This window comes from Nasonia vitripennis, assembly GCF_009193385.2.
Source record: "Nasonia vitripennis strain AsymCx chromosome 1 unlocalized genomic scaffold, Nvit_psr_1.1 chr1_random0003, whole genome shotgun sequence".
In the NCBI taxonomy this organism is placed as follows: domain Eukaryota; kingdom Metazoa; phylum Arthropoda; class Insecta; order Hymenoptera; family Pteromalidae; genus Nasonia; species Nasonia vitripennis.
In genome coordinates, this window is record NW_022279589.1 from 1841516 (window position 1) to 1859008 (window position 17493).

The window sequence follows — 17493 nt, forward strand, 5'->3', positions numbered from 1 at the left end:
CGTGTTTATAAAATAAAATGCTACTGGTATCTTAAAATGGCTATTGATGCACACAAGCATAAAAACAATTGCATTGGTAGCTGTAGGAGAATTATCGTTTCCATCAGCGTCACCTCGGCCTAGATCTACATATCCTTCAATTTTTTTGAATTTTTTTTTCCACTGAATATGTTTTTGTATCGCCATTTCATCCACTGTTAAATTAAAATGCAATTTTTTGGATTGAGCATGAGAAGCTTTTATAAGATTCGATACCGTTTCTAATGCCTCTGTCGGAATTCCTGGTTTATAATTGACGGATTGCAGCCATTGATGCAAAGTGGCTGGATGTGGTAGCTTTTTTAAAAACCTTTTTTGCACAAAATTATAACCGCTTGGCGAATAAAAATGTAATGTCATAGAGAAATTTTTCAACTCTCGGAAATTCTTTCACTTTTTTGTCTTTCAAAAGTGCGCTAATCAATTGCTGCACGCCAGGGGGAATTAAGACCTATTGGCATGAGAGAAATATTATTGTTAAAGTAAGTTTTGTGGTATACTTAGTTATAACAAACCATTGATTTTCTACTAATCTACATACTACAACATGTACAGTACTTACGATTACGAATATAACGATGACAAATATGCCCATAAGATAACTGCTATGAAAGATATTAGATTTAAGCATGATTTGATAGATACAAAGCATAGGTACATAAGCAAAGCGTTTAAATTAACAATAAACAAGAAATAAAAATAGGAGAATAATTTCAAAATCTTACTTACTTTTACAAATTTTCCAGCATCATCTGACAAAAAATTAAAAGATTTTAACGACTTCAGCAAGTCCTTTGAATTATTGCATTTTTTTTTTAATATGTCGATTTTGACGACGTGCATTTGTAGTTTTCTTTCGTTTTTTTAATACGTATTTTTCGAATGATTTCCATTTAGTTTTGCATTTTAAATCTTTTTCTGAAAACCATTGCGCGCGTCCATTAACGGTGATCCGATATTTCTTTTTTGGCACCTCCGTTTCATACTTAGCCTTTCTGTGAAATAGAATTATAGATCACAATAAGATTGTCGCTTATATTTATAATGATTATTATTGATACCGCTTCCATGTTTCATTATCAGCAGCATCAGTCTTATCACAATCTACTAGAAATCTCGATGCGTTCTAATGGTCGATAGCAGGAATAAAAAATGTTTTCCCCTTGTTGGTAGGCTCTTTGAAAATGTGATCGAAAAGAATTGATTTTACGCCGAAGGATGTAGTAAAGCGTATCTGTGTATCGTCATCAAGTGAAAGTTTTTCAGGGTTGTCGGCGACGCTGCCGTCTGAATATGCTGTAAATTTTCGAGATTATTCAGAAGAGTGATCCATGCGGTAAGGCTTAAAATAAGTCCGTAGGAATACTGATAGTTGAGAAGTTGAATAGTTGGATAAAAAGTGTCGGTGGTGTTGTTGTGCACCAGGCAGCCGCTGATTCTTTTTGAATTTGAGTTATTTAACAAGTAAATTGATGTTAATACAGCAAAGTTTGGTGGTGTAACCTTTTATAAATTTTTATTCAGGAATAGCGTGTGTATTTGTAGAATACTTTTGTCGATCCATATTAACTTATTTTTAATAACAAGTAGTAGTTTATATATTTTACTTCCTCCTAGAGGAAGCTTTGTAATAGTAAAATATTAAGTTTTGTCAAAATTTCTAGAAAATACTTTTTGGTGTGTTAGAAGTTCATATCAAGTGTTTTTAGAAAATATCCGTATGTGTGTGTGTGTGTGTGCGTGCGCACGCGTGTCTGGGTGTGGGTGTGTGGATGTGTGTGTATGTATACCTAGTCAGTGTAGAACTAGTCCGACAATATCAATAAAATTTGACATGCATATATATTTTTGGATTCTGAATTCGGGAAAAACAGTTATAATGCATTTGAAAGAAAATAAAATTACCTACTTTTCCTCGTTTGGTCCTCGGGATCGACCGCTTTGTTCGGCAGATAAAATGAAAAAGATATTTTTTTTTTAATTCATATCTCTAAAACTAAACATCATAACCCCACAAAAAAAATCATGTCGATGGGTCATATGTCAAACTATATCTCATCAAATATCTTATTTTTTCAATAACACAGCCCCACAAAAACAATTGAAATTATTTTCTCCGATATCTGAGGAGGTGCACTTTATGTTTTTGGGGTTGCTGAATCCGAATCCGGGGTCGTTTAACCCAATCACGTCAGGGTCAAGGGCATCTGAAGGTCAAATTGCGGAATGACTATTAAAAAATCTGGAAAATTTTATATATATGTTTTCGGGGTCGCTAAATCTGAATCTGGGTTTCTCTTGAAGTGTCAGAATCAAGATCAAATAAAGGTCAAAACCCTAAAATTTGATGATATGATCATTTTGACTCAGGATTCTTGAAGAGCAGAAAATTTTACGTCCGAATATGTATTGACTTTTTTTTAGAACAGACCTTTGTAGGTCACGTGATGGCCATCCAAAATCAAATCCATTTTCCAGCTTTTGACTGTAAATTGAGATCTTGGGTCTTTGATGAGTTGATATTTTTCGGGTCGTTGATCACGATTCTGGTATTCATTTGAGCCAATCACGTCGTAATATAACGATATAATATTTTCTTACTCCGGATTCTGAAAGAGCCAAAAATTTAATCCGTGTGTTTGCATCCAGGGCACCTCCCCGTGGTGACGGCGGGCAACGGAGTTGTCCCGCTGTCCGGCAAAGTCCCTGGAAAAGAAAAAGACCATAGAGCGAGAGTCCCTGATCACAATACATGTATCAATTAATCCATTTTCGCCCCCTATATAGGTAGAACGAGCCTACAATAATCGGAGAATCGGAAATTGAGCGGACCAAAAATGGTCGTTTTCGCCCCTAGAGGCGAAAACGACCATTTTCGGTGCGCTCGATTCATTTTTTTTTGTTCATCTCCTTACTAAAGCTTTAAATCGTTAAAATCTGTTGAAACAATTTCCAAAATTCTCAAAATTTTTCAAAATTTGCAGTTTATTAAAATTTTGATTTAGTAAATTTTAAAAGTTTTACTAAAAATATATTTAAATAAATAAAATAATTAAATAAAAAATATATATAGATATGCATATATATACACATATATATGAATCTATACACGCCCACCGTAGTGGACGACGCGAAAAACTCCATTCTCGATCCACTTCATAGGCGACCCAAATGGTCTTCCTTATACACTTGTTATAAAAAGCACGGTGAACAACGAGGGGCGAATGTGCTTTTGCAGACTCGGATGATGTTTGAACACATCATCCTCGCTTGGAAAAGCCCATTTTCGCCCCTTGTTGTACAATGTACTATATTGTCAATTACCTGGGCGAAAATTCTACTAGAACTATATCACCCTAAGCATGGAAGAACCTGCACAGGAAACGTCGTAACTCTAGCTAGAGCGACATTTATATAGCAAAAATATATGTCAGAAATTTGTGTCGCGAGCTAGTCGGCGATAATTTCGAGCTTTTTACTGAAAATGTCGAGGGCCTTGTGCAGTGTGAGATACTTCCGCCGCGCAATTTATTTGATCCGGTCTTACCTTTTAAACTGCGCTTACTTTTTTCCGCTGTGTCGCTCGTATTGTGAAATGATGAATCAAGATGACTGCGATCACAATAACGAGAATGATCGTATTTTGTCAGGGACTTGGGTCGCGTTAGAAATAAAGAAGGCGTTAGAACACGGTTATGTACTAAAAACGATAACGGTTATTTGGCAGTATGAGGTTACAAAATACGATCCGGCAACGCGCACTGGCGATTTATTCGCGGAGTATATTGATACTTTTTAAAAAATTAAGCAGGAGAGTTCAGGATTTTTTGTAGATGTTGTAACCGAAGCGGAAAAGCGCACATACATTGAGAATTACGAGCGCAAAGAAGGTGTAAAATTAGATTATGATAGAATTAACAAAAATCCTGGTTTACGCTCTGTAGCTAAAGTGTGCCTAAATACGCTATGGGGTAAATTTGGTCAGCGGGGCAAACGCATGTGACTCGATCGCGAAAAAAAATATTGGAATTTGTCAGGAATCCTGATGTAGTTATCCAAAATGTTTTCCCCGCAAGCGGAACGGTTATCTACTATACATATACGTATAGAGATGAGGTAGAATCCAACTTGCCTTGCACTAAAGTTGTCATCGCCGCGTATACGGCAGCACAAGCACCATTGACTCTACTGGATTATCTAATAAAATTAGATGAGCGTGTTTTGTACTATGATACGGACTCGGTTATTTTTAAAACTAAAATCGACGGCTCGTACGAGTATGAACCGCCTACGGGGCCGTATTTAAGGCAGCTTACGGACGAGTTGGAAGAATACGGTCCTGGGGGCCTATATAAAGTGTTTTGCCTCTGCGGATCCTAAATTTGATGCATACCGCGTGCGAAAGAGCGATAAAAGCTTTAAAGATATTAATAAAGTAAAGGGCTTTAGGCAAAACTATGAGAATAGAGAAAAAATAAATTTCGGCAGCATAGTTAAATTGCTTCAAAATTAGAACATTATAAATGATAAAGACGATACTGAGGATTTAGGTGGTAATACCATAACCGTAACGAATAATGTATTGCGCCGGACAGCTATACACGAAGTACTATCTGTTAACGAAGAGAAAACTTATTCTGCAGTGCTAAAAAAGATACGCTTTGTTGATCCGACAATATCGTATCCCTACTGTTATAAAAAAAGTAAATTGTTTTAATAATTTTTAGCTAGTCGTCGGTATTTGGCGTTTTGCGGTGCTGAGAACGCGTGTAGTTGAGAGATGCAGCGCAAACAATTGTACTATTTCGAACTGCAAGCACTATCCGGAGTATAAGAAGAGTTTAACAGGTCTCGCATGGCACAGCCTTCTACATAGTTTACTACAGACAAAATATATGTTGCGCCACTGATACTATAACGAGCTAATGTCAGTAGTAAATTTGTTTAAATATAAAAATAATATAACGGTGAGCGTGTATATGAAAGGTTTGTTTAAGAAATATGTATGTACTGATTGTATGTTTTCAAAATGCTGTCACTCTTCTTGCTCTAAATTTAAAGTGAGCCTGATTAGAGAAAACTTCTTGTATAGAGACGAGCACTTATCGGACTTGGGGCATATGATAGAAAAAAATGTGATAAGTTCAATAGAGTTTGGTTGTTCGAATATTCGGGGAAATTATAAAGCGGCAAATGTAAATGTAAGATTTAAATGTAAAGCGCACAGACATGTTGTATAAATGTAAAAAAATAATTTTTGTAATAATAAATGTTTTTTAAAACACAATTATTTTTGTGTACATTATTTCAGAAACGCATTTTTCTTATGAGAATGTACGTGACTCGTAGCATTCTGTAAATTAGCAGGCATGCTGTGTCTTTATTCGCAGAAGGTCAAGGATTTAGAAATTTTCCGGCTTTTCACAAAAATGTTATTGCACGGCTGCAGACTAGATCGCAGGGTAAAGGGGTACCTTGCAAGCAAGGGGTGAAGGACGCGGAAGAGGGACGAGAGAGGTGAAAGAGTGTATAAATGCTAAAGCTTCACAGGCCCAGATACACACTTGTCAGTAAACTTTCCTCGTAGCAGCAGCTTCATCAGCATCGCCAATAGTACTACCAAAACCAGCAGCAGCAGTATCTAGTCGACTGTCCTGCTAACACCACCAACAGCATCGTTACGCTAGCGACAGTAGTCGTGATAGTAGGAGGATAAACTATAAAATATTTATTTTAAATCAAATTTTATCTTTTAAAATTTTAAATATTAACTGTTTTAACTAAAAATATTTTTTTTAGTTTTAGTTGAAAAAAAAATGCGTGCAATGGATTCGACGCTCAAGGCTATCCTCAACGTTGATTACATGCTACTCAATCAAGCGGCGTATCAGACGGTGAACTGGAGAGCATATACTCCAGCGATCTCGCCACCTTCTGTTTGGGACGAAGAGTGGATAGATTTGGAGGAGTATGGCCGACGTTACTATCCACGCCGTCCGCAGAACCAGTCCAATCATCGGGTTGGTCTGGAAGATACTAAGGACGTGAAGACACAGCCGTTAGATCTTTCGCGGCTATCGGGCAAGGATGGGTCGGAGGAGCTGTCATCATCTCTGCAGGAGGGCGATTCTGTACAGGTATACGATTTACCTGCAACACCAAGTCTTCCACCGCGAGACCCATCGCCTCTACGTTTGGGGCCTTCAGCATCGCCGAGCCCGCCGCCACACCTCGTTATAACGCTGGATGTTGAGGATGAGCCCACGATTGGGTGCGAGTACACATACGGCAAGGCCAACGATGACATAAAAATTACATACAAATATGTAAATATAGCGTAACGTGAATAACATAATGTATAATTTTTCATTTGAAGGTTTATATAAATAAAATAAAACAATGTAAATAAAATTTATATATATATTTTTTTTTTCAAAAACACCCTTCACATTTCCTCCTTATCCTTGATTCAATTAATTTATAATACATAAAATTGCGTTTTTCTAAGAAAAATTAGTTGGTAGTTTTTTTTTTAAAGTTATAAGCAAAAAAAGACCAAAATCGCATTTTTTGCAATTAATTGTTAATAACTAACAATAAGGAACGAAAATGCGATTAAAAAATATATACATTTTCATTTGCTTATCATCCCTTACATGATCGCACAATCGGTTTGCTGCAACAAATTATGTCATGTAAAAATGCTTTGCAGCTTGGCGTACAGCACAAGTGACTCTATAGTGAGGAAACATTTGTTTGTGTTGAAATGCTGAATCGCATCTACAGTCGGATGTGAACACAATGTCATCTATTACCACAATGTCATTGTGAGGTGGCTGATCTTTGATGGAGTACATTGAGTTGGTAAAATTTTGTGTTCCTATTATATCTCTGTAAAAATAAAAAATTGCTTTGTTGGAGCCTAGGTAATTGATAACTTCGTAAGTCATCCTGTGTCTATTGATGTCCGTGAATTGTCGACCAAAATAATTATCGATCATGTTTACATCCTATTTATCCCCTCTAAGATCAAGAAGCGGTTCACTGGGTGCCTTTTACTCCAAAAAAGCCAAGTTTCAGATAATTGAGCCTCGCCAACCGACACCAAGCACCAGGGTTTCGACAGTTTTGGAAAATATTGGACAATGTGTCAAAATTTTGGGAATGAATCAAAGCAACATCGACTGTCTTATGTATGTATTCTCACTCTGCTTCCATATCAGTGTGTGTGAAGTGTTTATGTGTTGGTGTGGCCTAGAATCTCGTGCGTTTTGTAAAAAATTAAGAACTGCATAAGACATAGTGAATTTAAAATTACTGAGAGACTGATCGCGTACAGATTTCTAAGATTTAAATTTGCATGGTTGAAGTAATTTATTACATGTAGCAGGTGTTTTTGATCTACTTAAGAAGCAAAATCAAGGATTCTCACTGGATTTTTACTATTTGTACTTGCTCAAATGTCATTAATTTTGAACATTCTTAGAGTGTAGTTGTGCAATTGATTTTACTAGTGATAGCTCTATGCGTGTATGTGGATTGATCGAAGGGCTTGCACGAATTCTTCAAAGTACGTGTATTTTGCATGGGACTTAATATTTTAGTTTTTATGGTGATATTCATTCAATGTATGTGTGTGACCTTACCCATTTGTTGTCGGTCACTCGCTCAATAAAATTCTCTCAATATTATAATGATTGTTTCGTTAAAATGTTATAGTAGTTCGAAATTATCTTTCTAATTTCGCAGTTGTGAGGATCATTTCCTTGACGTTAACTTTTGGTCCAAAGCTTCAAGTCTCTCCTTTTGAGCTTTTCTTGACGGGACCCTTCCTCTAAATTCTCACAGCTCTACCTTTTTGTTGTCAGCTGCACTATTGAACTTGGTGTATTCAATGTTGTTCATGTAAAATGTCGAAACTGTATATTTTGCCCTAAGTACTAATTGGGACTAATTAAAGACTTGCGATTGTTGAATTTCTAATTACTTGTGCCTGCATGAATGCATCAAAATGCAGTTACGGGCAAGGTCTTTATTAGTATATTGTACAACTAGGGGGGGAAACAGGCTATTGCTAACGAGGGCGAGAAATATCACCCGAGGTAGAAAATGCCCTCTCCCCCTTGTATACACTGTACTTTTTTTAACAAGTGCCTGTAAAGACCCGTTTTCAGTCATATAGAGTGAATGGTAAGTTGCGCATTTTGAGTCGTAAGCCACTATCTTTCAAACATTTTCAAAGAATTTTTTAATTTTTCAAAATTTTGAGTATTTTGAGTAACGGAAGAAGGAGGGAATGGCTATTCCCTCCCGCACGCTCAAAATGAACAGCTTGCCATTCACTCTAGATGTATGAAAACGGTTTTTTTTCATGCACGTATTAAGAAAACTAAGTTTTTGTAATCGCTCCTTTTGAAATGTCCTGAGTTTAATTTTTTTTCTCAAATTTTGTTTTTAGCTATGAATTCTTAAATTTTGCACTTCAGTTATTCTAAAATATTGCTAAGTCAAAAATTTGTTTTTGATTCATTTTATGTGCAATCGTTAGTGCCTTGAACTTTGATTTCCAGTTGAAAGAAAAAACCGCTGCCAATTCTTTGGCACGTAGCTTCCTCCAACAAAATTCGTAGTTCCAATAGATAAAATATTGTTCAAATATACAGTATAATAATGATTTTTAAAATACTACCAATCTTAATTATTTTACTAAAAGAGCACCCGTCACAATATCAAATTATATGATTTTCAGTTATATAGGTTATACAGAGTGAGAGACAAAGAATTTGAATCATGATACCTTTTACACTAATCAGATTCATAAGCTGCAAAAAGAACTTAGCCGAGGTAAGCAAAAGATCTATTTGTCAAAATCCCAACTTAATTATAGTACATCGTTCAACTAAGGGGGAAAATTGGATTTTTCAAGCGAGGATAATGTTTGTGACTCAAAACATCATCCGAGTCTGAAAAATCCGATCCCCCCTTGTTGCTCACCGTGCTTTTTTCAGTGAGTTCATGAATTGGCCCTTACACTTTTTACTTTACAAGGTTTTCAAAGTTTTTAAAATGTTTTATTATTATAATTTACAAAATTGAAAAAGTAGGCAATTTTATGCTCTTTTAGATACATTATTGTTAAATATATTGTATAGATCATATCATAAAAAAAGTAAAAATATTTTTTTTTAAATTGAAAAATGGCTATAATATGGCTGTAATAATGGTACGAATCATAAAATAAATTTTTCTCGAATTCAGAATCAGAAAACATATATGCATGTCAAATTTTATTACGATCGGTCGCGTGGTTATAGAACCATAACGCTATACGTACATACACATACGCAGCCATTCGCACGGACATATTCTAAAAACATGATTCGAACTCTAAACACCACCAAATGCGTTTCTACGAAGTTTTAGTAAAACTGAAAATTTTACTATTACAAAGCTTTCTCTAGGAAGAAGCAAAAAAGATAATGATTTTACTTTGTTTCTTACTTAATGCAAAATTTAAATTGTAGATAACTCGCAATGTCTTTAATTTTTTTAATACACGTTTACTTGTTTATTTAGGATACTAAAAAAGGAATCAACACGTGGTTCTACTTTCAAATTTGCGGAGCTTCCGAAATGGCCGCATGCTTGAATTTATACTGACTCTACTTTATACTACTACGTACTATGCGACGCCAATGTAAATTGATATTTTTCTTTATTTCTTTCGCCACGAGGCCCTGAATTCGACCGCGTTTTCTTTTATTTTATCACTTTTTTTATATATGTATATTCGTATCATGCAATAGTCTAATTAAACATTTTATATTTGAGGCATTCAACGTTAGCAAGCATTATCAGATGAAAAAAGAGAAGAAAAATCAAGCTTGATCAAGACGCAAAAAATCTCGGTGAGACCTCCATTTTTTTATGGTGATTTTTGTGCGTCCGTCCATATACAGAGACAAGGAAGAGCGAGATCAGGACTGTTTTTTCCACGATTAGGCTATTGTTCCCTTCTCCTGTTTTATTACAAATTAACTGGTATTAAACATTCTCACCACTTTGCTTGGGGGCGAAATGTGGGATAATAAATGAAAATTAAGATTGTTTGGTTCTTCTTTTCCCTTTTAGTTATTTATTTTACTTGATTGAAAAATTGGTGTACAATGTCTCCTGGGTCGAAAATCAAAATATTGTTGTTTCTTTTCTTTCTTTTTTTCAAATCTACTAAATCTTGGGTCAATAACTTTTCTCTACTATCTTAAACTGCCGTAATATAGCGAAACAAAATCTGAGAAATCGAACTCAAAATCTGACTAAACTAATATCTGTATAAAAATCTGAATGTCCGTTGGCTCTGCGGCTCAAAAATGAAATGAGTGAGAAGCGTGGCTTGGGGACGCTCGGAAGTGATTCTGGTCCTCCCACGTCATACCAAGCTTACTTCCCTCTCCACCGCATCATAGCGTAGGCGCTTGTTGCCCTCATTAGGCCTCACGGGGCCTGGCAACTGATTGCGCGCCGAAACTGCAACGCAGCTCCGCACGTGCGCCATTAGTCGTTGGCGGGGAAGTTGTTCAGCGATTCTAAGCTACTTGATACTAACGATAAACAATTCGCTGGCGACGTTCCCAAGCAAGCACGATATTATTGATGTTGAGATTAACTTTCAAACTGTGGAACCCCCTACTCTCAACAGTTTTGCATACATTTTAAAAAAGTTACCTATAACTGAAACATAATATTTGGAATTTTTTCAATTTTTTTTATTTAACTGGAGGCAACTTTTTAAAATTAAATTTTAATTATATGTATTTTAAGTATTTCTACCAAAAAAAAGGGCTCTGAGATGCCCATATCTTAAGTAAGTCTGCGGCGAGTGAAATAATGAAAATTGGGAATTTTGGCCTTTGAAGACATGTTGCACCTGACATATGGTAAATATAAAAAATGTTTAATGCTTTCTACAGTACTACTCAACTTTCATCATTGTTTAATCAATTATTTAAACAATTTAAGTTTCATATAAAAATATGATTCAATCACTAGTTTTTTTTTTTTTTTTAATTTGAAGGTTGTTAGAGTCAGGTGTTAGAGTTTGAGGTCCCCTTAAAACAGTATCTACAGTTTTGAATGCTTTTCTTAGAATCATACAAGCTTCATCACATATTATTACATCAATTTCTCTTATTTTTTTTTGTCTGACTATAATTTTAAAAATGCATTATCTTCATTAAGATCTAAAGGTAATATAAAATTCTGTGACTTGTCATTCCTTTAGGTAATAGAATAGAATATATATATATATATATATATATATATATATATATATAACTTGTATGGCCAAACAATTAGTCCGTATATTGTCGTATACTATTTGTCAAGAGCGAAAATGAGTCAAAATAGTGCTTTAAACGCACTCGTCACTGAGGATGTTAACGCTGGACACAATCGAAATAAACAATGTAATACATATCGTGGAGAGCCTTGCTTTGCACCTACGAATAAAAGTAGATAATAAACAAATTGTTTCGACAAATATTCCACAAATAAAAATTCCATGCCAAAAAGTTAAGGCTACAAGAAGTACTGAGATTTACAAATATTGTATTAATTTATTAATATTTTTTGAATAAAATAAAGAAAAATAAATCATACGTTATTTTTATTTATTAATGCTTATCTTTTTTCCTTCTTCCAATGCACCAGTAATCAACACTACTGTAATCGGGATAAAAAAGTATCAAGGATTATTTCGTCGGTCCCTACAAAGAGTAGTACGATTCAGATTTGCCGCAAAGACTAGTAAATTTCAGATCTTTCCCACATGAAAAAATCTAATTGTTTTGGAGAAAAACAAATAGTTATTTTGGTTAAAACTAAAAGTGCAATATTTTTAAAGTTGACAAAAAATTTACAAAAATTTTCGAAATTTATAAAGTTGTTATGAGATTTTGATACCCCCCCTCTCAACGACTGCCGCGCACAGTTGCTTCCATACCCAATTCCTTCTCCCACACAGTCCCTTGCGCGCAAGTACCCCCACTCCTACTAGCGTATCGGCGCTGCTCGCTGAACGTCTATAAGTATGGGGCGCGCTCGGGCGCAAGCATCAGTTGTCTCCTGGCTTCGGCTCGGTGCAGACCTCCCTACCCTCTCGGACAGAGCTCTCGGCAAGCTCCGTGTTCCCGTCCACTCCTTCTCGGTTCCTTGACGCTCAAGCGGCCAAACGACCATGGTCCACCAAATTATCTACCGGTTGACTTAGTGCTGGAAGATATACTAGGGGGCACTCGGATCCCGTTTCGGTCGTGTCTGCGAACGAAAGCGCAACGTCATCGCCGCTCCACATTCTCGACTTTTCTTCATCTTCTAAATACAGTTCTTTCACCACCCCCCCCCCCCCCCCCATCCAACGTAAGCTTCTTATAGCTACATACAGACAGGCAGCACTTGTCTCTTACACGCTCTTTGACTATCACGATTTATCAACTAAATATTAACGTACTACTTACTCCCGTTAGCCCGCCTTATTGTTCAAGGTCGGCTGAAAAAGAAAGCATCTTACGATCTTTCGGCGTACCCTCCTTGTAACAATTTAATATTAATTTTTTTCTTCTAATTAAAGTTTTCTAATTAAAGTTTTTAAAAACGTGTAGTCTTAGCCTTAGTCCGTTGGGTGAAGGTGAACTGCGGCAGCCCCTGCACGGGGACGTGCCGGTAGAGCACTCAGGCAAAGCCCATTGTGCTGTGCCTTCTGTACCATAAGTAATTACTTTATAAACCCTTGTTTATAGCTTCGGCAACTCAGGCAATCAATGCCAAGCTTTTTAACCTTAGCTAAAGTTCCTTTAATGTCCAGAAATGTCCACCAATACCAAACCCCTGTTCTTTATGCCCTTTTGAATGAAGCTAACCGCGTCCACCAACGCTGTGTCCACTGACTTTCCTGTCTGGTAGGCATGCTGCTTGCTGTGCAGCGGTGCTTCTACTAGTGATGACTCTTTGATATATCTGTCAACCAGCCTTTCCAGAGTTTCAAGAAAGAACGAGGTCATGCTGATTGTCCTGAAGTCCCTTGCGACCGCGTAATGTGTCTTACCTGGTTTGGGGAGGAAAGCCACCCTCGTCTGTCCCCATTCTTCTGGCACATATTTCAGAGCCAGACAGGGCTGGGACTAATAGTCCATGCCCTGTTGCACCCGAACCGGGAAAATGCCGTCCAGACCTGCCGCCTTGTAGGGCTCGAACGTCCCTATGGCCCACCTTATCCTTGCCTTGTCTATTGCTCGTTTCGCCAGTCTTCAGTCCTCTCCGCGGGCCATTAGCTGAACGGCTTCTGACCTCACTCCTTCCCTAAGGTCTGGAAGGTGGGTTTCCATCAGGCCTTTTAGGGCCTTCTGTCCATTCTTTGCCCAGTTTCCCGTTACCAATCTAATCGAGTCTGTCAGTGGCTTCTTCGGGTGTTGCAGGACACTGCACAGCCTGGCCGTGTCTAATACCGTGCTTCGGCTTTTGCAGTATCGCTTTCAACTCTTCACCCCTGCCTTTTCGATCTCCTTCTTATATTCCTTTTGCTCCGCTCTATACGCCCGTTTATCCTTGTCACTCTTCGTGTGCTTGGACCGGTTGTATAGCTGCCTTACTTTCTTCCTGCGTTTCTCCAGTGACTTATTCCACAATTGTTCTCGTAAGAACTTATTATTATGTCCCTTAGGATCCTACTGCAGTGATCGATGTCCTCTGCTATCCCGTACGTGACAGGGAAGTAACTGATCTTAGCCTTAAGTTTTTCTCTATATCTTACCCAGATCGTTTTCCTAGGGTTCCTTATAAGTTGATCGAGCGTACTTTGTCCGCCAAGTTTGAACACGATGTGTTAGTGGTCCGACATAGAGACTTCTTCCGACACTCTCCAGTCCATAACCTCGGACCACACGTTCCTGAAGGCCAGGGTGATGTCTATGACCTCCTCCCTTACGGCGTTTTGGAACGTGGGTCTGCTGTCCGTATTGAGATCGTTCATGTTCGTTGCTGCTAATAAGTCCAATAGACTTTCTCTTCTAGAATTGCAGTCAGCGCTGCCCCAACATGTGTGATTTTCGTTCGCGTCACAACCCATTATAAGCTTATTGCCTTCGGCTTCGCATTCTCTGATTAATGCGACCATTTCCTCTGGTGTGCACTCTTTCTCATAAGGAAAGTATGCTGCTGCAATCATACACTGAAAAAAAACACAGTCGTTTCTGCTGTAAAGTCCGGTGATTTTAACCTTTCTGCCACCGTAACGACTGTTCAGTAAGAACAACGGTGTGCCATTGGTAGTTTTGGCGAGTCGCGATTTGTAAAATTGGTCGCTTACGCGGGACACCAGCAAATACGACTGAACTGATTCTTTAAAACTGCTAAACTCTACGGTAATTTTAGCGAGTTTTCGTACAATGACAGATTACTGGTGCGAGTTCAGTTAAAATGGCTGTTTTTTTTTCCAGTGTAATGACTTTCAGTTCACCTTCGGTACCCTTGTAGCTTACCCTAGCTGTACATACATCCCTTGAGCAGTGCTTTAGTACCATCTCTATCTGAAGCCCCTTAACAATAAGGCACGTTCTAGCCGAGACGGGACTGCCGCTGATTAGTGTACCTATTCGGTTTCAGCCTGCTATTTTGCCGTTGTGAATATAAGGTTCTTGGATTAGGCAAGTACCTGTACGCACTCCCGTCATACGTCTAGACAGAACGGCCAAGGCTCTCTTGCAATCGCGCAGATTGATTTGCGTGATTTCTACGGTGGTGTCTGGTACAGATCCGGCACCATACACATTGCTCACGCTGTTGCGTTGCCCCCGATCAGCCTTCTTGCTCGAGAGCACCGCTACCTGCATCTACCTCTGCACTTACCGTATTAAGGCCGGGATCGACCTCCATGACCTCTACTCCCGTCTGTCCCGGCTCTTTCTTCGTCTTTTCATTGAACGGGACGACATGCGCCCTGCCGCCATCACAGAAAGGTCTGAAGTCAAGGGCCTTCAGTGCCTTGACCTCAGTCCTTTCCAGCAGCACCCTAATGGCCGTCTTCTCCTTCTTTTTACCCTCGGTGCCCACCGATACCGTTTTGGTTTCGGCGACTACCCAAGAGTCCGGTGTGAGTGTGGAGTTGCTGCTTTTTTAAGCGCTTCACCACGACCTCCGGAGTATGCACCCCGGGGGCGTAGATCATCGCTCTGACTAGCTTTTCGAGGTCTCCCATCCCAATAACCTTGAGTTGGGTGCCCATCCCACACGACCATTTATTAGCATTACTGTGTAACCACTCCTTGTCCCTTCGGTCCTTGCAGTAGAAGATCTGTGCACCCCTCTGGAACCAATTGTCCAAGAAACTTGGAAAATAGCCCCCGACCAGGGCTTCATCAATCTTCCCCTCCAAGGCCTCTAGGACCTTCTTTTCCTGGTCCTCGTCAAGGTGCTCTACCGGAACGATGGCCACCTTTAAGTCGGTTGCCACCGCCCGGCTGTAGCTTTTTGGAGTGTCCTCGACCAACCTCTTTTTAAGCTCCCTCGGGGTGGAGCTATCGGAGTGCTGTCTTTTGGACGCGCCCGCAGGGGTCCCAACTTAAGACCCCCAGGAGCGCCCTCCAGACGCTTCGTCCTTAGCTTTGCTCCCGAGGCTAGCTTTCTATTAGCGTGCCTGTTTCTTTTCTTTTTCATACTGTTTTCTGTTCCCGAGGTGGCACTGGTATTTGCCGCTGGGGCGGATTCCGCAGTCGCCCGGTGACTCTTCTGGGAACTTACACCGGTACTTGCCGTCTTGCCGACAGCCGCCCGGTCTTCAAAAATACGGTCCGTATGGACTTGGCTTGAGCTGGGGAGCACCTTTGTTGCTGGCACTTTTGCAACCGTTTCCTGTATTATATTCTTATCCATTTTGTTTTGTTCGTTTTACGGGTGTGTGGACCAAGCCCATACGTGCCCGAGGGCAGCTTTGGGGTCAGCAGTGTGTGAGTGTTAAGGTGTAACATGTGTGTTCATGTGTTGTGTTTTCCAACCGGCACTACCGCCTTCGCCTGGTTGGGGGATTGCTCCTAGCCTCTAGTTGGTCTGCCAGGCAGTTTTTGCTATCCTACCTCTGAGACGAGGAGAGTTGAGCGAGTCTCGCCCCCAGGCCCGTTGAGAGTCTGAAGTAAGGGAGAGCCCTTTTTAGGGGGATTTCACACTCGAGTGAGAGCTCTTTTTACGGGAATCCAAATACATTTGAAAGCCTGTTTTACAGGGAATTAGATACAGCCAAAAACATTCACTCTCTATCATCGGGTCCAGGTCCGAGATCCGCCGCACAATCGACCAGAGGAGCCCCCTCACCGGCCCATTGGGCACACGGCAAGGTGGCGATCCATCGAGGGGGGTTAAAACTTGTAACTATCGGTTGGTATTCAATGGCGTGAAAGCGACGTGGCGCAGTAGTAACGCAATCTCTAGTACTGGCAGAACTCTGAGTAACGACATTTTCTGCATTTTTAATTTTTCTCGTCAACCAGTTCAAGCAGTGTTTGTCAGCCGCTGGTGCAATTTTCCCTGAAATAATTTATTTCCTTGTATTACTAGACTTATCAGAAAGCGGAAATGACCCTCGGTAAACCACCTGCCATACGCTCTAAGATCATGAGTTCGTCCTGAGATCACAATCCGATTTTTTCTATTTTAATTTAATGGAAATCTACGACACTAAAATCAAGAAAGACATAGATATAATGAGCCTACCCTAACAATTTTAGAACGCTGAAATTTATCTAGAAACACAACATAATACAATGTGAGGTCATGAACTTTACAGTTCGAAAAGCCACCCGTTTATTTATTAATAAACTCATTAAATATATTTGTTATATTTACAGTCATCAGAGACTATAGAAAATGTCCCGGAATGCAAGCAAGCGTTTTTACCGGTTGGGTAGTAATCAGGAGCTACTTGACTACATGAGTCCAAATGAAAATCCCGAACAAGAAAACAGATGGAATTTTGAAGTATCTTGGGAAGCAGCGAATAAAGGTATATATCTTATTAAATTAATTAGTACATGTGCATACATACAAACATTTTAAACAGCCGTGCAATAACTTTTGCGGTTAGCTAAATAGCCCTATCCAACTTAGTTTTGAAGATAGAATATTGTTGATTGTATTATTTTGGCAACTTTTCGAAACACTAAGAAACATAAAACCATGTTTATATGTGTTATATTATCCGGTATGACAATTCTTCGAAGGCCAAAATTCAGAATTTCCATTTTTCAGCTACCGCAAACTTACTTAAGATTTGTGCTTCGAAGGGCACTTTTATACTAATAGATATGCTTCAAACACATATAGTTTCCAGATGAGTGTAGGGTTAAAAAAAAAATATTATTTAAAAAAGTTGTCTGAAAATAACCAACAAAAACACTTTAAAAAGTAACA

At 38.8% G+C, this 17493-nt stretch overlaps 1 protein-coding gene across 7 annotated transcripts in view; it reads left to right on the top strand.

Annotated features, from left to right (window-relative positions):
• LOC100119226 (glycogen [starch] synthase) overlaps nt 1–17493 on the top strand; it is a 489541-nt gene that overhangs the window by 48276 nt on the left and 423772 nt on the right. For 4 of the 7 annotated variants that reach the window (XM_032601246.1, XM_031930050.2, XM_031930203.1 and 1 more), the window contains exon 2: nt 16932–17086. In XM_032601246.1, the coding sequence (XP_032457137.1) occupies nt 16951–17086 (136 nt within the window). In that variant the 5' untranslated portion in view covers nt 16932–16950. Of the gene's footprint in view, nt 1–7213; nt 7233–8788; nt 8884–16931; nt 17087–17493 lie in introns of those variants that run through there. The other 3 variants (XM_032601245.1, XM_031930249.1, XM_031930097.1) reach the window with 2 other exon arrangements.